We start from the raw sequence: 24,473 nt of genomic DNA, 5'->3' as shown, positions 1-24,473 counted from the left end.
CAAACCCATGTATTGCACAAAAAAAAAGCAACCATATGCTGAGCAGAATAAACTGCAGCCTCTAGAAAATACAATGCTTGAGAAGTCAACTACCGAGCCAGATTCTACCTACACCCGTACACAGAAGGTGTCGGCAAAGCCTCCTCAAGTGCTTGTTCCTGTAACCAAAAGCAGAGGTCAGTGCCCCCGCTTGTTCCACTGATATTCCTACTGAGGTTTTTATCTCCAACTTCCGCTGAGGCTCCCTGACCTCAACTAAAATCCGCTAAAACAAAAAATTACAAACAACAGAAACTGCTGTAAGGCTCCAAACAGCTTAGAGCCAACTTCCTACCCCACTTGGATGGGAAGGGGGGAGCACTGCTCACAGGGTACTGACTTTTCAAGCAGCAGCGCGAGGATGCCAGCTAGAAGGCCCCCAGCACATACACACTTCTATCTCGAAACATTTCTGCCAGTCAACCTGATACCAATCACCTTTTTTCTGAAGCCCACCAATCCCATCAGAAAGAAATACCACAGCAAACAGGGTAAGTCTTTTTTTTTTTTTTTTTTAAATAAGAAAAAGAAACGGAGCACGACTCATTAAACCAGCGCCGACGTCTTTCTGGCTGGGGAGCAGCTGGTAACCAACAAGCCACCATTCTCAGAAGTGCCCTGACCCCACCGTCAACAAAGAGCTTGTTTTTGGGTTCCAAACACCCGCGTACAACAGCTCCTGTGTAAGGAGAAAATTTTGTCAAAGGTGCACACAAATAACTGGGAATGTATTTCAGAGCAAACTGTGAAGGGGAACGCTTGTAGTACTCAGACGTGAGTCATCTGGCTGAACCCAGCCCTGCGCTTCGGATACTCCCTGCAGGCACTTCTACCACATCAGGGATTTCTCTCTCTTCTCTCAGGCATCGCTGTCATCATAGTTTCCAAACACTTATACAATATCTTTGGTAAATTAATTTTCTAAAATTAAGCTTCCATATTGCCACACACAGGGTGTCTTCTGGTGCCTTCCTGACCTTCCCCAGGAATGACACGGAATGAAGAATGCTGACAGTGCTAATGGCATCAGGAGGAATAATCTTTTCCCTTTGAATTAGCTTTTCTACTATAAGCATAAGCTTGTAATATTAATTAATGCCAACGTATTACGATCTGTGCCTATGCTTGAAAAGCAGCTTGAAAAAGCCGCTTTTTTATTTCTCTGTAATTTAAGTTTCAAAAATGAAAGCCTCTTTTGTATGTTTCCTGCTTCTGTATTTTAAAATCAGCATTTATCCTATTACCAAAGAACTTCCTGAGAAATCAAAGAAAACTGAGACAAAAGCAGGCAACAATGGCCAACGGCAAGAGTCTGTAAACACAGGGCTCTTCCCTGGGAGCCAGAAAGGGAATGCACGATTCCCATATCTTCCTTTCCCATCAGCAAACTCTGTGAAACCTGCAGGCAGCTACCCCCTTATTTCCCCCCACCCCAACACATCTTCTTCGCTCTGTGGCTGCTCCAGATAAAGCATCAACTAACCCACCGCTACCAACGTTACTGCGTCAGTTCAAGCAGCGAAGTCTGGGCCCTGGAGGGAAAATCGCCCAGCCTGATGAACGGGGAGGACCCACATTTCCTACTTCACCATTCAGCAGATTGTTGCCCCTGATGCTGTTACTAAAATCACAAGGTATGAAGTGGATGGAATGGGAAAAGAGAAGGAAGGGCAGTCTCCTCCTTAGAGCAGCTCAAAGCTGCCCTGAGCACTCCTCTCTACCACCACAGCAAAGGTTCTACGCCACAATGGCCAAGGAGCTCCCTGGGCACCGTAGAGATCACTGTTACAATGCCTTCAGATCGCCACGAGAAAAGGCAACAAGTGCCAGCCATGTTGAAAAACGAGGAATCCCACGGGGAAAAATGTGACCGTAGAATTAAAGGCTGTATCACAAGACACACAGACAAGGAGATGGCCTTAAAACTGTGCAAGCAATGACATCGCTTCCTTCTGGTCTTAAATGTTTGCATATGAAATGTTAGGCTTTGAAATGCTGTTTCAATGCTATATATTTATAGGGGGGTGATCACATAATAAAGGACACTGGCACATAAATTTCAACAAGCTTTCTATATTGCTATTAAAGCTTTTCATTCAATTTTTAGAAATCTGCCTACTCTTCATGTAAATGACTCACAGCTGTTCTGTCACGCAGTAGTAAATAAGTCTAGAAAATATGTGTGTATTTAAGTTTAGATAAGCATTGTATAAAAACATTTTAGAGAAACATACAATTATTCTACGAAACGAAAATCAGCTTGAAAAATAATTACCTATGTTCCCACAGAATTTCTGGTATCACTGCATCAGAAGCCAAGTGGCCTTACAGCTAGCTGATAGGTACCAAAACATTAACATGAGTTAAATCACCACACTGCCAAGTAAGTAGCAATGTTAGTCTCCAACGAACAGGGAAAACACCATCCTTTAACCTTCACAGCACAACAGCAACATCTGATTCTTCAAAACAACTGCAGCTGGATGGACTCTGACCAAAGCCGGTAAAATTACACAGGGACTCAAGATCTGCCCGTACAGATCGCTTTAAAAAGAAGCGGAGTCTTCGCGCCGTCCGACAACTATTTCTTTGATGTGATGGATCCAGTATGTTCATCGCCAATCTGTTGCAGAAGTTGCTTTCCCATTACGGAATCTTAATGATGCTGAGGACGAGATCAGAAGCGTGAGGGAAACCTTACGGTTCAGTCAGCAGCACAGCGCGACGTGGGAGGCTGAAGCAGGGGGACAACGTGGCCTTCAGCCGCAGATGACTGTAAATATGCTCCGCAGATTGGAAAAGCCACTTTCCAAGTATAATTAATTCTATTTGCTTTTAAAGTCACATTTCTTCTCACAATGGCCCTGCACAACTTCCATGACAGCGATAAGATCTCGGTCTCTGAAAAAACTTACAATCAGCAGTCTTCTCCAAGAGCCCACGGATCGCAACCTGTTTCTCTGTTCTGTCTACGCACAGCTTGTATCAAACATGCCCTAGGAGTCTTCCACAAAGTGTAAAATAAGCCCTCACCCCTTACTGCATTCTACCGGCGCATTCCAACCAAACCAAAACACCTCATCAGGTCTTTTTTCTCCTCTTTTCTGGACAGTAATCAACACTTCTTTCCAACCAACTAACCACCACCTCATTCCTGATCCACTGTCCCTCAGCAGGAGTTCAGACTCCATCACGCTACAACACGCCCTACCAAAAGGACTCAAACTATTTTAAGTAAGTCTTAAAATCATTCAGTGGAGGGAAGAAAATGTGAAAGAAAAAAAAAGCAACGAAGAAACACATTAGTGACCTTTTAGATACCATGGACATAGGTCAGACTTTCACATCTGCAAACAAGAATCCCAATCACACAGCCTTCTACATCAATTTAACGAGGTGCACTTAAACCCCCACATTTTCTGTTACACTGGAACTACAAAGTTGGAATACCTTAAAGCTATATTCCACAGACCTGTACAGTGAACTCCAGCAGGAGCCACTGCCAGTTTTCCATTAAACCTATGCATAGCTGAGAATGATGAAAGGAAAAAAATGGCATTTCCTAAACAACTTCTGCTTGTTTTAAAACAACTATTATCCTAATTCTGTTTTATGAGCCTGTAAATTTGAAATGAGGCTGCATCCTTCTGTAAGTGCTTGACAAATTATTAATAAAGTTTAAATTCATGTCCAAATTTTGTAATAAGGTAGTATAAAATGTAAATATCTGATACCTATCAAGGTGACCACCTTCAACGCTTAAGCCAAATTTAGGGTAAGAACTACCATTTCACACACAATTTTTGGAGGCACCTGAATGCACAATGAAGTTAGCAAGGAAACCTCTATGGAAGAGGACTGAGCACACCGTGCTCACGCAGATGAAAAGCACAACGGGAACCCCATTTTTTATGGGAGATGGTGCAACATTCTTAAACAAAATTAATCCTGCCAACCAGTAACCCTAAGGCAATTTTCTTTCATAAGTGAAAATGGATGTGTTTTCCCTGGACTTAAGCGCAAATCCCTGCTTCCTAGCCTATTGGCTTAGATGAAGCAGAAAATTTGCACTTAGTTCCAATCATTCCATTATCTGAGGAAAAGATTTAAGCAGTCACCAATATGTTTCCACTTCGCACTTCACATCAGCATATTTGACCGATTTTAACTTTCTATATAAAATCTGACATACTTATTGTCATGAAGTGTCCTTTATGATGCATCTTTTCCTGCTTTTCTCCACATCAGGAGAGCTAAAATTTTAATTCATTTTTCACACAATCGCATCGCTGTATGGAACCTGAGCTGTAAGAAAGCACCAGACTCTCTTGAGACTTACAGTAACATCACGACCTGGCAACGATGCATCACAGATCCCATCTGTCTCCTCAGAGGACGCCTCAAAACATCATACTGCTTGGGCTGTAAAATTTATTTTCCGTAACACGCTCCAGAGAAATCTTGCTACAGCTAGAAGGCAGTCATTCGTGATGGCAGAGTTTCAGTGGGCAGATCTCTCTTTGAAAATCTGCTGTCAGAAAAGGCAGTTTGGATTCGAGCTTTCTGGGCTTCGTCTCAAAGAGGAGGGCTGCCTCGCTGTCCCTGCAGCCAGGCAGTCGGAGGGGTGGAATCCCTTCTGCCGCCTCCGTCCTCCCCCGGGGTACCGGCTGCCACCAAGCACCTGATCCCGGGCCAGGTTGTGGGTATTAGATGCGTCTTTTTTGTTTGGTTTGAAAACTGAAGGCCACACTGATACATGAAACTTGAAAATGACGCATGTGTGGTAATTTCCTTGGCAGGGAAGCGGGTTATGCAATCCCTAAAGGATCCTCCTTTGATGACTAGATAGAGAGGTGAATTAGCAGCTTGTCAAGTTCGTGGAAGTAATTCCTCAGCTGATAAAAACCCCACACTTCTCTTTCTGCCTCTTCTTCTCTGAGCTCAGGCATCTTCCGTGAGTTTGGGCATCTACTGAATAGACCCTTATAATCATGATGCACGTAAATTGGAATAGCAATTCAAAACCAACCCTAAATTTAGATTATCTTCCTGAAGTTCCCTGTATATAGATAAATACTTGGTTACTACAAAGATAAAAGACACACCTTGCTTCTATAGGCAAACTGCATTTGAGTACACCTCAAACTTGCCTTCAAGCTTAATGGAGAGCTAATTTGGGCATTTAACCACATATTGGGGACATCTATACTGAAATAAAATAGCCAGAAAAATGTTTTCTATTAAAAAGGCTGAAAAAACATTTACATTATCCCCTTATATTGATCTTGGAACACGGGGTCTTCCTGCTTATCAAACCACATGGTAACATGGGCTTTAACATAATGGCACTCTTCCAGCCTCTGTAAAAACACTGGATCAAAAAATGCATGTGCTGCAATGGAAAAAAAAATGAGTACTTCAGAAAGCCTCTTCAAAGCTATTTTAAGTTATTTTAAATCCAACAGGCTCAATAGCTAAATATTTCATGTTTGTAATGTTCCCAGACACTGAAAATAGAGCCCCAAAAGGACACCGAAACATTAAAATACCTGTTTTTATATGGGTGAGCAACCAAACAAGCCCCTCAAACCCCCAAACCTTTTAGAAAAGGCAGCTCTGATCCCTGCCTGCATTTTTCCTGCCTTCGAGAGCTCCGAAGCCTGGGAATGCTGTCTACCATCAGTCGTGCTCCCCTTGCTCTGCCAAACCCACATCCCCCCCTTGCCAGCACTTTCCTCTGTGGGCAGGCTGAGCCAAGCCCAAGTAGTGTGGGGTGGCTGATGTCCCACTACTTCAGATCTAATGTCCTAAATCAGCTTAATACTGTCAACCTCAAGGTAACAAATATTTTAGTACCGAAACTTCGTAATTCCCACTTTCTTCAGTTCCAGAATGTTTTTCTCTACTTTTGGTACAACTCAGCACAGTGTCCATTATGTAAAAGCTTTTGTAATTTCCGATTGGAAGGCATGCGCTACAGAGCTGTGAGTCAAACCTGTCTGACATTTTAGAAACATTCATGGTTACTAAAGATTGTGTTTGTCTGGCTAATGCCAATTCAAATAACACCCGTGGTATTCCAAAAGGCATGCATCTGCTCCAGCTCCTCCTATCATGATTTAGCAGGACAAAGTCTAGCATGAAAGTACACGTCCCATTTTCCCATTAATCCTCCTCATACACTCCTGGTTTTCCCAGTCACCTTCTCTACATGGCCATATGATTTCTAACTTTTACCAGATTCTCTTTTTAGGACTTGAAAAATGTTTTACAAGACTTTCACAACTTCAAGATAACAATAATTACATTTCTCTACCCTCTAACACTGTACTGACTGGTCTTCCCAGGCATTTCCCAGATGAAATGATTGTTAGAAGGAATTGAGTGATGGGGCAGAAAGTGGGAATCTGGGGGCAGCCAAAATTCCCCTTCCTATCTCTCTCCAGGGTCCCCGAGGAACACAGTGACCAGTACCTTGCCCTCTTTTCCTTGAGCCCCTAGGCACTCCCATTCAGCCAGCATCACGTCTCTCGGTCTCTCTCGCTCCCATTCAGCTCCCGCCCCGCACAGTGCCATCACGGAAGACACTGCTCTGTGTCCATGCCAGGGAGTGGCGCAGGCCAGCGGAGCAGCTGGACCCGTCCTGGCTCCCGCAGAAAGCCTCCCTGGCTGGGAGGCCTTAGCAAGGACTATTTCCCTCTACCCCTATCCTTGCCTAAATGGAGATTGGGCTGGCTTCTGGGCAGGAAGAACCTGCTTCTCAAAGATACTTCATAGGTACGAGATACGGCTACCTGGGGACACCCTCAGGGAGAGGGACGTGAAGGACAGAAGGCTATGGAAACCTGACAACCCAACAGAGCAGTCCGCAGGAGGCGGAGGCACGGCCAGCACTCAGCGGGGCGCAAGCTGAACCAGTGAGATTGGCCCCGCGAGGAGAAAGGCTTTAACCTTGGCAGGACCCCAGCGAGATCGATAGTCTCCACTGACACGCAGCTTCTGTTTCCAAGGCATCAGCTGGAGTGACCTTCTTCAAACAGATAAATGCACCTCGTATGAGGGTACACAAGCGTGTACGCTACGAATGTGTACATGCATTTTTTTTTCCCTGAAGGAAATAAAAAAATTGCAGAGCTTGAAACACAAAGCAAAGAGAAACTCGAGTTGTGTTTCTGGATGTGATACAGAATCGCCCCTTCTTAGATAGGTTACTGTTTCCCTGTACTTTATATTTGCCAGTTATATAATGGGAAAAACAGTACCTTCCCTAACTTCAAAGGTTCTTCTGATTATTTTAAAATAACATGAAGATGAAAAAGGCAATAATGATAAATAGCAATCCTTAGTTTGCACGTATGCAAAATCCTCCTGCAGATCTAAGTACTTGATTTCAGATGAAATGCAGACATCGTTTGATGTTCATTTCTCGCAGCACAAGCGCCAGCTCGAGCATCCCATGCCTCCTCTCCCCGCCCCAGCCGTGCCCGACAGCTGTGCCGCACAACTGCGGTTGTGCTGAGTGGGGGGCTGGCTGCGACAGCACACGGGGGGGCCAGGGGAGGGGAGGAAGGATGATATCTAAGGCAACACCCCTGCCAAAACAAATACACACCGACCAAGTATGAAGGCTGGTATCAAAGCTATCGATTCGTGTCACGCCACGGGTCTATGTGAGATACAGCCAGCTTCACCTGTGTAACACGCCCTGTCTGCCCTAGGTAACACGCTTGTTTCAAACCAGGAATAAATATTTCAACACAAATCTGAATGGGTCACAGGGTGACATTTCATAATCCTATGGAACTGATTTGCTAAGGAAGTTGGAATCTGCATGATCACTACATTAACTTCACAGATTGAATAAAACCTTTGCACGTTGAATGATACAGCTTCTGTAACTGTTCTAGCACTTTCACTGTAATTAAAAATTTTCTTAAATCGATGCCTGAAGTTGACACAGCCCTGAGTATTGGTTTCAGCTGGTTTAATGGCACTTTACAATTAAACAGTAAAACTTAGATTCATATCCTCACAAGACATGTATTTACACACATACTGTTGAAATTAGAATAGGAAAAGCAGCCTTTTAAAAAATGAATACGAAAAAGGCTCCTGTCAATGTGATTTACTCAAATCCTGAGTGTGCCATGAAATCCTGTTAAATGAATGGCAAAAACCCTCAACTCCCATAAAACAAATAGCAACCTTTTTGTGAAACAACAAAATAAAATTAAACTTGAGATGGACTCCTTCCTGGCAGGTGTTCCTGCTTTAACACATCCCAAAATACAAGCAGTCACAGCCAAGGTTTTCAAATGCCACTTCTGGTTCCCAGCTGGACACCATCAAAGTATTTCTAGATTTCAGCAAACACACTGTAAAAGTGGCTCACTTTAAATACGTACTTGCTTAGTCACACAAAAAAATTAAGACACCCCCAATCACTAGCCTTCTGATTTTTGTTGCCCATCATTCTCGCACTACTCTTAAAAGAAATCAGACTTAGGAACATGCAATTCCATAAGCTCCATTGAAGTGAAAATGCATGATCAGGACGAAAATGAGGATTTATGGTTGCCAATTGAAAGGGAAGACTTCCATCAACTTTACACTTTCGACCCGCATTATGGTTTGGTGGTTGGGTGGTTTTGTTTGCTTTTCCTGCTTATCCCTTCCAACAATTTGCAAGTAAACACATTAGTTATAGGCCTCTGAGCAGGTACCATCCTATTATTGTTTTAGGCAAAATTTCTGTTTCCCTATCTATCCTTTCAAAAAGCAAATCCAACTGTTCTGCGATTTCTTTGACGCTTACAAAACACACTTTCTTTTTTTCTCCCTAAACCTCCCTTTGCTGTAAGATGTCAAATCCAGGAAAGGTCTGTCAGGAGCCCAGTTCACCGCAATAATGTAGCAAGTCATCGAGTCTGTGAGCACATTTCTGTCAAACAACAAAAATATAGCTGCATTACAGCTACAAGCCCATATTCAAGCTTCAAAGGGCATTTGCAAGTATGCATTTGCTTCTGCAGAAGAAAAAAAAAACGCAGCTAACAGCACGTACCTGGTAACGATCTCATTTTATAATAATCTAGAATGAATGAAAAGCCTGCCTTCCGATCTCATTTCAAGGGCTCCATCATAGCACAGGCCAGCACCGTGCCAACAGCACTTGTGGGAGTAAGGCACTGCTACTGACATAACCCATTACAGTGAGTACAAATACATCAGCGCAGCGAAGAAATTCATGACATGCTTCTGGCACCGCTGCGGCACTGAACCTGCCAGGCTACTCCGCAGGTCCCGCTTAAGCCAGAACTAAATGACTAGAAACGTTCGTTCCGATTCTAAGACAGACTGCTAGAAAACCCTCCCCATTCACCAGTTTATGCTCCCCCACCAACCCACTAAGTCAGCATGGAAGTGTGCAGGCGGAAAATGAACATGTCTTTGATGAACGTTTAGGTGACATATGAGCTCAGCTAATTAAGTATTTAGCATTTCACACCCCCGTGCTATAGGAAACTTCTGTTCCACTGCAAACACACCACGGTGACCGCGCAGCCAGACTCTTTCTAAACACAGGGCTGTGCTCACCTCCGCTCCCTGCTCTGTGCAGTCTACTACAGATCATACTACTACACACAAGCTCAGTGTAGGATCAAGCTCAGCAGAGTTGGGAGAAGCTATTCAGATGGATATCTTTGGTACCTGATTTCACTTGGTCTATTCTGGAATATTCAGTCCAATTAAGGATTCACAGTTTATGAGTTTTGCCCATTAGCAAAATCTAATCATTACTGTCTTCATAACAGATATCTAACACGCCAAGATTATTATGAAAACTTTCTCCTCATAGTAGAGGTTCTTTTCTCTTTTAATTAAAATAGTAACGTTTTTTTAAAAAATCACATTTAACTGATCTGTATTAAAAAGAAGGAAAAAATCCTGTTAGCATACCTGAGCTATACAGCTGAAGTATCAAATCAGTCTCAGACCTTTCCCTTGATGCCCTCTCTCCCTGCCACTGCACACTAACTAGTCCCTTGTGCTGGACAGAAGGAGTCTCCTATTTAACCCTCCTCCGAAGCTAAGCAGGGTTACCCACACCTTCCTCGGCACTCGCTGCCAGGGTGCCTGTACGAGCACTGTTTGCAAGAGCTGCCAGGGCTGCTGGCACAGCGCTCAGGGAATGTGTAATCCTGTTGGTTTACAGTCTATATTTATTTCACCCACACACATTTTTAGCTTGCTCCGAAGATGCCGTGAACAGCTCCGCAGCTGGGAGCGTCTAACGTAGGTGTGTGCAGCGCTCTGCTCGCCCAGTGCGGCGGAGGACACTTCCCAGCTTCATCCGCACAGCCAACACGCACGACTGAGCTGCTGACTGTGCTGACGAACGCAGAGAAGCTCCAGTTACTCTTCAGGATCATTAAAGAACTTTCTCAAAGCCGAGTTTATGTATTTTCTGTATGTTCATCTATCACTGACAGCTGGTGGTTGTCTGTGCTGTTTCGCAACAAGCTTTCACCAGGTCTTCTCTGCTTTCCCAGAGCACTGCGGAGCAGCGGTGTCTGGACCTGCATTCAGAGGAAGAACACTGCTACGTGTAGTTCACTGTGGCTCAGTCAGCATCATCCATTTTGCCTTACTCACTGCAATTATATCCTCAGGGACTAGAAATGGAGGAAAGAGAACAGCACTACTAGACGAAAACCGATTTGTGTCTGCTGCCATTTAGAAGTCTACCTTTCAGGAGTTCACCCTGGTGTGAATGTGGGGATTCTCTCCAACTCTGGGGGTTATTTTGTTGGTTTTTTGGGTGTTTTTTTTTTTTTTGAGGGAGGGGAGGGTGAGAGTTTGGGCTTTGTTTCTTTTGGTGGTTTTTTTGGTTTGTGTGTTGTTTTGGTTTTGGTTTTTTTAAACAGTAAAACCTCTCATGTCAAGGGGACATATATATATGAACAGTTCTTGTGTTGTATAACATTTGTACTAATTCACTGGGGTTTAAAGCCACATCACTACTTTTAGAGTGAGTTCATGCTGTAATGGGAGAAACAGAACTACAACCTAGCAACAATGATCTTAGTGGCTGCATGTAGATGGTGCAGCTGCCTAGAGCACACGTCAGCCATGATATGTGTACTCCTTCAGATACACGCATCCAGTTTGTGAACAGATCAACAGACAGGGCACGGAACCGCCACTCAGAGATATATGGAAATATTTTGATCTGGCATAGGGAAAAAAAAGAAATCACTTTCCCTGCTACAGCTCCCACACTCTTATTGCCTGTCCAAGTGTTACAAAAGCGCTTTTGTACAGGATGTACAAAAGTGAGAAGCGCTTTTGTACAAGATGCAAGAATACCTTACCCTTACTCAAAGTACATATAGTATTGAAGTCAGTGTGAATGTCTGGAACAAGGAATTTATTGCTAGTCTCAGAAAATATTTAGAGACCTGCAAGCAGTTTCAAAATGAGCCTCATGTCACCAGTCTAAAGGAAGGCAAAAATCCAGGCCAAAGTTGAAAGCTGTCTAATGTCATCCACAGATAATTCAGAAACTTTCAGGAAATAACTGGCCTAATGCCAAGAAACATATACGCAGTATTTTGTAGGCTCAAACTTAAAAATAAATGCATAAAACTTAGTGCTGAAACACTGAACCCATCTCACTGGAACCTTCTAAGGAATTTGAAAGAAGCGGATCACAAACTTCTGTTCAGTCTAAATGCAACCTGGTATCGGATGTCTCAGAAAAAGAAGTTCTTCCTCAGACCTCTCAGAAAACATCAAATCTCTCTCTCTGCTAAAACAAGAAAAAAACCCTAAGGCACAATAAAAAAGTTAAAGCAATAGAAAGTCTCCCCACTTACCTCTTTCAATATCTTTCCTTGCTCTCAGAGATTGAATTTCTAACTTCTCCCCTTTAGACATATCTGTATAGCATTCTTCCATGAATGAATTTTGTATAAAAGTATACTACACAAACTAAATGAAATAAGCTAAAACTTGTATAAGTTAGATTTTTAAGACTAATGAATAAATTGATTTATTTCAATTTATCAAATGTGTTACAGAATAACTAAGTATCTCAAAGTAAATAATTGGTAATAAAAAAACACTGCTGAGAAAGAAATGTATGGACCGTATACATAAATCTGATGCCGTTCAGTATTTAGAAAGATCCACACCTGTTCTGACACTGAAAACACAGAAGGTAAAACAAAAAAGAAAATACTGCAGATTTCTAACAGCTGGCATTAAAATCCAGATTTCCTATCACAAATTCAGTTCTAATGAGAACTGCAGCAAGGGAAAGCCTTTGTACACACAAAAATAGACACAACGCTCAGCCTCCCAACTCCAATGCTTAGATATTAGTGTCCATAGCAACACAGCACTCTTCACTTTACTTATTAAATACAAAACAGGGAAAATAATAATTGGTAAACATCAACAACAGCTATTTCAATACATACAGAGGGAATATTCCCAAACCTATCAGACAAAGAGAACAGAACAGTAATGTGACTGGAAAAGAGTAACACCACAAAAACTTCAGGCTGAAATGAAACAACACAAAGAAGGACTCAGTACAGACATACAGAAGTCGCTATGGATTGAGGAACACTAGTCTTTAGATCTCATATAAGTCTCCTTATAACATTTTCAGGAATTGCCCTCCCTCTGATTTGCCCTATTAACACCAGTAAGCTTTCTTGCTTGTATAACCCACACAAATGTAAATAGGCTTTTGGTATCAACCTGAATCTCTGTTTGCTTGAAGGCCTTTCCATAGTACAGTTACATTCACGGGAATCTTAATGAAGATTTTAGTGAATATACTGTCATCATCTCCTGTTTGGACAGCAACAATACAGGTTATTTGGCCTTGAAAGCAACAGCTTTGAATAAAAACTGCAATTGGTATATAACAAGGGGTAACCTGACAAGGAGCACACCAACGCGATGCCTTTCTGTCCGCATTGGCTCCTCTGGATACTCTATGAACTCTTTGTTTTTCAAGCACATGGTTTCCGTTAGCCAGAAAGGCAAAAGATCACCTCACATCCCTGTGGCTTCAAAACAGCCCTGACAGCTCAGTTCTTCAGAAATAATGGAAACATCGATAGCCAGGAGGACACATGCCAGGAACTAGATGCCCAGTTATTGAAACTTCAGAATTACAGAGTTTGCCTCAGGTGTTTGAATTGTGAACCTGTGACTCTTACCTGAATTTGCCATTCACTTTGCTAATAAAAAGGACATAAGCCTTTCTTTGTAAGGAAAACACAATTAAAACCCATCCACACGCTGAGATTTTGTCTGTACAGTGGAGGGAGACAAACTATAGCTTACATCAAGTCCAGCTCCCAACCTTTTCCATACTCCCAGTAGAAGATGCTTCAGCAGCACCATTGTGGAAGAAATAAAAAGAAATCCACTCACATAAAGAACAATCATGTTGTGCATATATACAAAGACAAGCACAGACAGTTCATGCTCTGACTGCAGCACCTGCAAGCCAGACCTGACCCAGCAGCCAGGCCGGCATGGTGCTGCCCCGCGGCGTTAGCTCCCTGGTTTGGGGGAAACGTGCCCCTCTGCCCACTGCCTGCACTGCTCCAGCCTCTGCACGAGCTGCCCCACATCTCCCTGACGTAACTCCGGCTGTTCATATGCTTTGTCTGAAAGCAATTCAGGTGTTCTTAGAAACCATGTACCACACTTCAAAAACAAATGCTTTATTCACCTACAGCTCCTAAGACTATGCCAGACTGAAGTATCAGTAGTGTTTTACCTCCAGACAGTGCCTGCTCCGAAGATGCGCTGCGTGCTGTACCATAAAGAAAGGAGCCAGAAATCAATGTTAAGTAATGTAATGGGTTTTCAGGATAACTATATTTTCCTGATAAAGAAAAAAAATTTAACCAAAAAAGGCTCAAAAAGGAACAGTGATTAATGACCAACTCTGAAGAGCCAACATCTTTTAATCGTCTGTCTGGACTTTCAGTCTCCTCTGAGAAGGCAGAATTCCATGGTGCTGAGCTACGGATGCAACTCGGGTAAGACTCAAAGCAGCTGGGTTAACAGGGCCTATCCTAAGTGTATGTCAAATGCCAAGAATGTACAGCTTGCTTTCAAAATTGTACCAGTTCCAAAATCAAGGGGGTAAAATGTATTGGACAAAACCATGATATAGGATAAGATTTCAGTCAGGAAGCTTAGCACACAGGACAGAAACAAGTGAGGATTAGTGAAAATGCCTAATTTAGGAGCAAGAAGACGACATGAATTTCCAAGACCTAAACACTGGTCTGCACAGATGAGCTTAATAGTGCTGAACAGCCAGCAACAGATCCAATATTTATAAGCAAACTTCTGCTTTGTGCTTAACAGTCCCAGTCCCACATCTGCCTCTCACTACGTCTGTAGCCTGTGGACAAAGACCCCGCTCACCATTACTGTACTGGGGACAGACAAAACCACTGATGGGGTGGGAATTCATTAGCAATAGCTGGCAGCACCCGGCAGCGCTTTATAATGGAGCTTTGCCGAGTTCTTGGACCTTTCAATCGTAATTCCATTCATTTCCACTCTGTTAAAGAAAACCAGAGTAGAGCCATGCTAAAAATCAAATTCAAGGAACGCTCCAAGGGTAACACTGCAGAAGGGGATTATGAGGAGCAGCCTTCTCAGCAAGCCTAGCAGGCCCAGCCTGCCCAGGGAGATGCAGCTGTAGCATTTTGAAGCTAATGCCCTCTGTCAGGGGCTGCAGGAGCGGAGAAGCCTGCGCACGGCCATTTCCACCACTCCTGCTCACGGCAATAGCCTTCCGCATGACAAGACAGGGAGAGGGGGAGATCAACAAAGCCGATGTGAAAATACATGTTGTTCGAAAAAGCACGGGGACACAGGCAAGTCGAACCTTTGCAAAACACAAATAGCATTTTAATTTTGCTCAGTAATGACTACAGTGTACAGTACCTTGGCTAACTCAGCCAGTGCGCGTTCTTGGGATGAGTTACCTAACCACGTTCACAAGTCTTCCAAGGAGGATTGCTTCCATGGTGGTGTAGTGGTAACTCACTATGAAGGGTCGAAATTTACAGCACCCAGTCTTGAAATTTTTGGGGTAGGCGGAATAGTTATTGGGACCCTATTCCTGCTATCACAACACAAAGCCTGTCAATCTAGAATGTCCCCGGAAAGCACACGGACACGTCAACCTGCCTTCCAGAGAGCTCCTACCTATCGCTCAAATTACCTGGGTTGTTAAATAACAGCAGCCTAGGATTGTTTAGAGTAACACTGACATTGTACATACTGTATGCATGTATTACATTGCGTACTGCAGCATCTGAATAAAGACATAAAAAGTATAACATCCTTGCCTGCTCTCCATTTGGCCTTGAGATGAGGCAAAACCATTCTGTATCTACTACCTTTTCCACCAACGTATTTGGAGAGTCCCATTCTTAGGAGCCTTATCTACTTTAGCCTCACACCTCTAAGGCATTCACAGTAAAGCACCAACGTGCGCTGTCACAACAAATATCAAGACACTGAATTTATTACACAACAATCTGAAAGTCAGACAACACTCAGCTTTCCTAGGAAGTGGAAAAGATATATTTACTGTATTTGTATTGCCCAAGGATATTTGCAGATCTTTAAACTCTCAGAAGTGCATAAAGCATATTAACGATAAGCAACTAATTTCCAGCAGAGATGCAAATTAGCATCTCAAGAACAGCACATGATACAAGAACCGCAAATCGCCTATTTACAGATACTGGTTGGATTAAAATAGTTTTCACCATTATTGAAGGCAGCAAAAATCACTGATTATATTTCAGAAAATGGATGTTTCCTCTCTTCATTCTAGACCTTAAACTCGAATAAAATATTTGCTGTGTAGTTCTAGAAATATGCAGGTCACTCCAAAGATAACAAAGATGCAGAACAGACAATCACACCAAACAAGTAAGCTAAAAGTTACATTCACATTTACTTGAAGAATTGAGATCTCTAAAGTAAAATGTTTTTAGCCCTCTGAAACGAAGCACAGGTATGGCTCTAACACTTCACAAACACACTACTGCAATGTCAAGATAAAGACAAAATCCCACCTTGCACCCAAAAAGCTCTTTTTTAGATTGCAGCAGATTTTTAAAAGAACTTTGCAACGTCTTTGTTCTCGGACCTCCAAGTCCTAACACAGTACACAGGTCTGCAGTTACCTTGTACAGCTCTCCTGTCAAGTATACTCCAAACAGCAGCTTGACAAAGCAATAGGAAATGTACTCAGGAAAAGAGGGGCATTTTTGGCGTAAAAATAATATTTGAAATGTTCCTCCTTCTTCAAACATGTTTGTTCTGACTTTAGCATTTCAGCATTTTGTGGGTTTGGTGCATAATAAAAATTTTAAAATATTTTCAAACATATCCAGAACATTTCAATCTCGGTGCAAGTAAAACACTCCAATTTCACCTTCGTGAATAAACATTTCTGCAAGAGAAAAAATTTACATGTACAATTTTCTGTCTAAGTAGGCTTTGCCTTCACAGCTGATGTTTCATATTCAGACTCCAATTGCACATCAAAGCTTTACTTTTAAATTCTGTAAAGATGCAAGTTTAACCTCAGGAGACTGTGATGTCTTAGAAGTTAAAACACTAAGTGCTGCTACCAACAATCTTGAAGAGATTCTGCTTTTGATACATCAATTTCTAATGAGAATCCCTGAACTGAAGTTGCTCAACAAGCATTACCAGTTAGCTTGGGTGACTTGCAAAACCTTCCACTGATTCTATGGAAATTCAGGTTTTCAGTTGAATTCCTATAGAGCCTTCTATACTAATTGCTTTAATACTTGGTTTGCTCCCTGCAACAACCTTCACTTCTACCTTTTCTCCCCTAAATTAATCCACAATACTATCACCTTTCCTTCAGTTGCAACAACACAAGAAATAGCCTTAATTGCCTCACATTTCCACAGTGTTATCGCTAAGTATCTAGCAATGTGCACCCTGTGTCACAACCCCCTCCCACAGTTAATTCATTTCCTGTAACCAGATAAACAGAAAAAAATAAATAATACAAGGATCCCTTTTAAACATGCATTATATTTCAGACAGAAAGTCAACTGAAGTTTCAAGAAAATGCACATACGTAAATAGCTGGCCAAAAGTGTCAAATATTTCATCATTATGTCAGTATCTTAAGGAATTATTCCCAAGAAAAAAAACACTTTTCGTTTTTCCCCTCTACTAGGTGCTCTGCCTATAATCTCTTTTAACAGAGATACATATTTAGAAATCTCCATGCACATTCATCTCTATCTCCTTCAGCAGTTCAGCATCTTCCTTTTCTGCAGTGCCCTAGAATGACTTCCCAGGAGGCACACTATCGGCCTCCTGCACCAAATAACTTAGCTGCCTCCAAGTAAACTTTTTTAAAAAATAGATATTAAGGCCCTTAATTACTGTCTTCGTATTTCCTCGTCTGCCTTATAATATAGTGAAGATACATTAATGACATTTAATGCCTTATTTCTTCACTGAAGGGAAGATGTGCCTGACTGACTCCCAGTCATTTCAAGGGTACTAGTTTTAATCTTCATGTGGATCAGTCTCATCTCCGTCTTTCAAGACTTAAGGTCTGGCTCCTTGAAAAGTTTTGCAATTTCCCCTTTACTACACATCCAAATCACCAGGAAAAAAAAACCTATAGTGCAAGTAAGGGGAAATGTTTATATACAGAGCATTTTCTTAGAGTAGGCAGATCAGAAATGAAAGACCAGATCCAACACTGGCTACAAACTTGGCTGATCAGGTACTGCAAGCAGAACTCAGATGAAGTAAATGCATTTCAATTACAAATGAATATCGGATACTGCTCTCTGGAAAAACGGAGCTCAAGATACCAACTGAGAGTGAGTTACAGCTTTCCAAAATTAGCCTAACATGATCTAATTCAGCTTCAGTGGGAGCTAGAGTGGGCCATGTGCCCACAGCAACATGAGTCTAACTGCTGTCTCTCAAGAGCAATAGTTAAATAAAACTATTACTACCTTGGTTAACCTGACTCAGCCACCCACATGAGTAAGTACCTTTTTTTTTTTTTATGGTAGCTTTCCTCAAATATTCCAGAATTCTGTGAGTACTTAAAGACAGACTTTTATATACGTATTTTATATATGTAGCAAGAAGGCTGGCAAAGACAGGTCAGGATGATGCAGTGGAAAGACAAACCCATCTATCCGTGTTTTAGAATAAAGAAATACCAACTTTCTTCACTGTGTGAGACAGTTTCTTTAAATCCAAATCTCAGTCCTCTTACTTAACAGAAGTTTCAAAATCCTCTTAAAACTGCAGCCACCACTTGTTGCCACGAGGAAAAACCCTACAGCACTTCAACAGTAATATGTACCAGTAACGCTCAACTGTTGCTGCCAGGGATTTTTTCCATACATCATGAATAACATCACCTGTCATACAAAAACATACTCTTAACACTCAGTTGCTGTAAGATCAATTTATTTGCAGTGCCAGGAATGCAGCCTTGAGGAAAAAAAAATTTAAATGGCTTTGTTGCTTTCATCTTGATGTTATTTTAATGTGAATGTTTCATTACAGCAATAGATCTATGACCAATGAGGGAGATCATTTACCTCTTTAGCTACTTAAATTCTATTTAAATGGCCATTAGGAATGATTGTAGAACTAATGAATTTGTCTTCAAAACAGACTCGGAATTTAGGAATCATTTTGTAAACATAAAAGGCAGGTATTTAACAAGTCTCAAAATAAACATTTGACAGAGCCAACAGGGAAAACACATATCTCAAAACCTTTACCCAGGAAGCCATCATTGGTCATTTTTATGTCGGGCTAAGGGGTATATACACATACTGGCTGAAGCTAAGAGGGATTTTTTTTTTAAGTCAATTTTTTGTGAAAGCAGAAGATGGAAGAATAATGATTCTACCCATGAGTGACTTAGCAATGCATAAAAGAGTGTATTTTTCCCCAGAAGTGCAAGCTTAGGTTTGGGATGAGAGGTTGGTTTTGAACTACTACTTCAGAGGCTTCAACAAACTCCACAGGCAAATCTTCAGGTAAGACATAAACACCATCCTCCAACATGTAGGTTTCCTGGCATCAGGAAACAGCTATCTGCATCTTTGCCTTTTCAGTATCTCCTGACTGTGGGCTCTAGACTACACCCCATCCTGCAGCATTTGCAAAATTCTAGCTGGAGGGACTTGCAACCAACAGCTACTCAAATCTGCCTGGTTTATCTTTAAGATAGAATAGAAAGATATTATGACTACTCAGATGTATGATTGTTTTAAATTACCAGCTGCACATTAAGAAGCAGTAAGGATTAAATTTAAAGCTTCAAGAACCTGTTTGTCCTTAATCATATTTCTCATTTTTAGAAAAAGTTTTGTTACAAGATAATATGGATTTCTTAAAATTATGCCCTGACCAAGTATGAACAAAAAAAAAAAAAAGTTATTTCATTCTACACAGATATAGTTGGAAGATAAACATGTTTTGACATCCTGTAAGACAAGAACAACATAAAAATTAAGTGTAGCATTTAAGAGAATTGCTACATTTTACGATAACAATAATTTGTTATATTTAACATTTATTAAGATCTTATTTAACTTACTTTTAGTCTTTCTGAATCATTTACAGTCTAGCTACATCTCTCAATACACCGTTAGTTGTCCTACAGAAAAATGCAACCAAAAGATCATATAATTTTCTTATTCCTCCATTATTTTTCTAGATGGAATTAGCTCAAGAGCCTGTGTTCTGCTCTTTCCCCAGATCTTCATACAGCTGCAAGGAAACAGTTTTAAAGGAACACTAAAAATTTTCCTTACTAATGAAGTTTTAAATTGACTAGGTTCATCAGTAGTGCTTCCATGTTCTTTTGTTTTTAAACTATAACTGAATTCCCAATTGTTGTTCCAGGAACTTTTTATTCTGGGTGATTATACTGGAAATCAGCAGAGGAACATTTACAAATACTTAGTTAACTGTTGGCTGAATTCATCAGGCTTCACAGAAGTAACCATACACCCTCACACCTGCTCTGTAATTCACAGGATCGTAAATGGAGTTGTAGGAGACCACACACCTTACTTTCTGTCATGCAAGAACTATTCATGTACAGCATTTTTAGTGCCTTATCAAAAATATAGCTGAAATAATGCTCTTACAGTTCACAGGCTATGCTGAAATAACCCACTGCAGAAGATTTCCCATGTGACTGTGACCTGTTTGGTAATACAGACTGCCACAGCCTGTGCAGCTAAGCTTGCTAATGTCCCTAAAGCATTCTGACAGCTTTAATAGAAAGCCTGCAAGTGTGTCCAAGCAAGGTATCCAGCAGGTAATCCAAAGCTTCCCAACAATTCCATAAAAACTGAATTTTGCCAAAGCAAGAATTCTGTCCTCAGTGTTGAGGTGGCAAAACTAAATCTTACGGCATCAAAGTGGGTTCTAGACGGAGTCGAGGGGGCTGGGAAAGGGAGTCAGTAATGCTGCGCAAGTTGGTCTGCCACAGCCTCCCTGTTTTTTCACCCCTCCAGCTTCCTAGAACATCCTCTGTCTCCACAGTGCTGCGAGTGAACATGATTTACATGGCCAGGAGCAGCTCCATCTCAGTGGGATGTAGTAGCAGTAGTGCTTTACACCAGAGTGGCGGATGAGGCCATCCTTGCTGCTGGAACGGCCAATCTCCATCACCTAACCTAGTCGAAGCAGACAGACAACTGTGCCAGGCAGCAACCTACTTTGCTTGTGCTTATGCCTAAAGCCAAATGTGTGTATCATGTAAATGGAAGGTGACACAAGAACACAGGACAGTTTGCGTCAGGAGAAATGTATACTGCAGCACTCAATTACAGCTGGGTGAATTAAGGACTGCGTTACAAATTTAATTTCCCCCCCCCCCGACTTTGCAAGTCAAGCTTGATCTTTCAGTATTAGACATTCCACTTAAAAATTATGTGAAGATCTCATCACCCAATAACTGAACTAATAATACAGCCTGTAACTGCCACCCTTGGAGAGGCATGAGCACAAGTTGTTTTGTATAAACCCTGTCTTCCTATTCTGGGGGATAGAAAGAGGCAAGGAATTACCCGTACACCTTTTCTCCCTCCTGTCTAACTCCCCTGCATAGCACTAACTCCAGTCACATCTGAGGAGCCCAATCAGATGACTATTATCAGAGTCAAGGAGAGTCTGTTCTGCAATGCACAGTACTGAGCTCAGGCACCAGTTCCAAATGGTGATCATTTACTGGTTCTACAAATTGTGCTATCAGCCAAAAGGCAGCCTGCCTTATCAACTCTCTCTAACCATTTATACCATCCACACTTTCCCAGTAAAAGGCTGCTTTCTTTTTAGCACGCCAAGCCCTCAATTTGACCAAACCTGTTCACAAAACTCCATCCTACAGCTAAGTTTGAAAGCAGCAGTATTTTCACTATCTTAGAGGTAATTCCTAAACATAAACTATTCTTTTTGCATTCTAGAGCTGTAAATACTATCAAACTAAAGACATCTTCATTTCACAAAACACTTTCCATTGACAAAGAACACGTGACATACAGAAACAGTTGTGCCTCCATTGACCCACCTCTATTCAACTTCTCTTTCAAAAATCTTACTTAGAAAAGGCTATCCAAATGTTTAGATTAGGCCACTAACTCAGCTTCTTTACAGGCTCTTAAATCTTGAAATACAGCATACAGTGTGTCTGCTCGTCGTGATCTTGCTTCTGTAACAGGAGGTTAAGGGGTCTGATCCCTTGATTTGGATCCATAAGCTATGCTGATTTCCTAATAAAGAACAGATAGTCTAATGTGGAAGAAAACTACATTGCTCAAACTAACACTCTTTGAACGTTATGCCAAAGCTAATCTCTATCAGAGATATGCAAAAGAAAGATTTCAAAGCACTGTAAGACTGTTGGAGAGAATCTCAACAGCCTGATACAAGACCGGTTCTACCGCTCAAAGCCATATGCGAACCACGACTGAATAGTCAGGCCAGGCTTTTCAACGTCACCGTAACATTAACGAACTTACTGGCCTGTTTTTCACAGAAGTCTGAATCCTTTTGAATACACAGGCTTCTGAAGCTGGGCATCCAAATACCAAAGCACCCAAGATTAGAAACCATTCTGAAAAATAGAATCTGCGTTCAGCAGTTGCCTATACAAGCAATTATCTCGGAAGCATTTAACTTGTTCTTTGCAGAGCACTGTGGAATATGTAAATATAATAAACCTCATACGGAAAAGCTCTGCTCTGTTTGCCATTTCTGTTGCATATAAATAGAAAGGTCATAGGTTTTGTGTTTCACAGTACCACGTCCCTAAACCATGAAATGACAGAGATAGAAATGCCTGACTTACTGTAAGGTGTTGTATCAGTAGGGTCAGGAGGTGGAAAATTTTCTGTGAAGTTGACATTACATAAGTCCGTACTACAGCAGCAGAAGCGGTATGTTCCATTCTGAATCAACGAAGGGGTGGTTGTAACTATACACTCCTCAAAGTGACACTCTTGAGGGTCTCCTATATGAGACCAGCAACCTGTAAAAAGAGGTTAGTAACAGAAATCTTTTTAAAGGAGGTGTAAAATTAATTCTATTGCATGAACAATTAAACACACCTACAGAAATACATATGTTACCTAATTAAAACTACCACCTTTTAAATTGAAAACTGAAGAATCAGAATTTACCATTACCAAGACGAAGAAATACAGGCAGCGATGAAGGCCAGTATCAGAGGTGTCCAGCTGTCAACCTCAATATGACAAAACCTGAATTCTTGAGCCTTCTAAGCAGAAGTATGCCATCCCCTATTTTCCTGATACCGCAGGCAATATCACTACTCCTTGGGCCACAGTCTAAATGAAATTCTGACCTAGTCTCCTCCTTAGAGCTGGGCCACAGACTGCGTCCATAGTTTGTGCCTCTTAGATAATTTCTAAAATTTCCATCTTTCCTCATTGTCAACTTCACTGGACTCTTCTACAGGATCACAACTTATTTCTCAGTTAGGGCAGGCCCCTTTCTCCCTGCAGCAACTGTTCCTTCCCAAGTATGGTCAACTGCAGTTAAATGTCATTTATGCACAAATGCCTGGAAGGGCTAGAGGCAGTGTGGGGTCAGAGGTGAGCGATCAGACTGTTTCTTTCAGCAGATTACTGGATCAAACATGAAACAACAACACTGAGTACAACTGCACAGGATGTTTGTAAATACCAGTTTTCATTCAGCCTTATACTACAGTAACTTGTGACCAAGTAACCAAGAGCAGAGTCCCTGAGAATGGTAAACAAAACACGTCTCCAGCAACTACAAGACCCTTCACCCCTCCCTACCATCACTCTCTCCACAGAATAGCACCGAACTGACAGTCTGTGATATGTGACAGTTTGGGGCTATAGCTGTCATTGCCTTTGCAAACAAACATCCAGCCAATATGATTATACATTTATATTTAGTGAAGCACTTATTTCTAAATTTATCATTACATCAATACATACACTGAGATATACTCAAGAAAGCCATCTTCCTCTGGACATCCTAATTAACAAGCAATTGGAGTGTGCTTTCCTTCAGCTGTGCATTGATCTCTTTGGTCTCCTTTAGAGGTCATTTATTTCAAACACACTTTCTGTTCATATTGAAAACGGCTAAAGGGAAAGTTTCGAATTGGGCATTTGTGCAATGCACAAACCAAATGTCAAGCTTTGCAGCTGCACATCTTCCTATCAGCTGGCTAGATCACAAAAAAGTGAAGAGTAGCAAAAATACTGCACGTACACTGCAATGTCACGTACCTTGTTTTACAAGATGTATGTCTCCTTCTCGTGTTTTTTCCCAAAGTCCATAGCAGGTACTACCTTTCATGCACAAAATTGTGCCATTCTCCTGGGAGATTCGGCTTTCACTGATTCCATGGTCCTGCTGATATGGGTCCTTAAATGCACACAGCCGCTCCTCACTCTGCGCAGCTTTAGACAAAGAAAGAGAAGTATTTCTTGTCAATGGTTTTATGCATAAAATATTAACTTTAATAAAAAGATGATTAAGGTCTTCTGAAAACCTACATTCCAAACCACTCTGAATTTCACCTATCTGTTCTTTAAACTATACTCCAACAGTCAGAAATAAAAATGAGGTCTATCCCAAAGCTATTTTCATAAAGAAGACAAAAAATCCTCAGCAGATGTTTCAAAATGAATGTGTAAATGTTTGAAGTTCACAGGTGCAGAATAAAAATTTCACGTCATACTCCCCATAATTTGCCCTCAAGCATAAGTTACGCAACTGTTAGCTGGTTTCTTCAGCAACTACACGCACTGCTTAATTGCTTCCAG

General features: G+C 41.5%; 1 protein-coding gene across 1 annotated transcript in view; it reads right to left on the bottom strand.

Annotated features, from left to right (window-relative positions):
• The window catches only part of BMPR2 (bone morphogenetic protein receptor, type II (serine/threonine kinase)), a gene marked incomplete at its 5' end in the record, with an annotated part of 47,441 nt that extends 23,277 nt beyond the window's left edge, over positions 1 to 24,164 (bottom strand). Inside the window, 2 exons of the mRNA XM_010147263.1 lie at positions 22,496 to 22,675; positions 23,934 to 24,164. Coding sequence (XP_010145565.1) covers positions 22,496 to 22,675; positions 23,934 to 24,164 — 411 coding nt within the window. The remainder of the gene's footprint in view (positions 1 to 22,495; positions 22,676 to 23,933) is intronic.
• Positions 24,165 to 24,473: the final 309 nt, after the last annotated feature.

This window comes from Eurypyga helias, unplaced genomic scaffold (assembly GCF_000690775.1).
Source record: "Eurypyga helias isolate BGI_N326 unplaced genomic scaffold, ASM69077v1 scaffold22922, whole genome shotgun sequence".
NCBI classification, from domain to species: domain Eukaryota; kingdom Metazoa; phylum Chordata; class Aves; order Eurypygiformes; family Eurypygidae; genus Eurypyga; species Eurypyga helias.
Note: the sequence above shows the minus strand (reverse complement) of the source record. Positions and strands in the feature narration are given on the sequence as shown.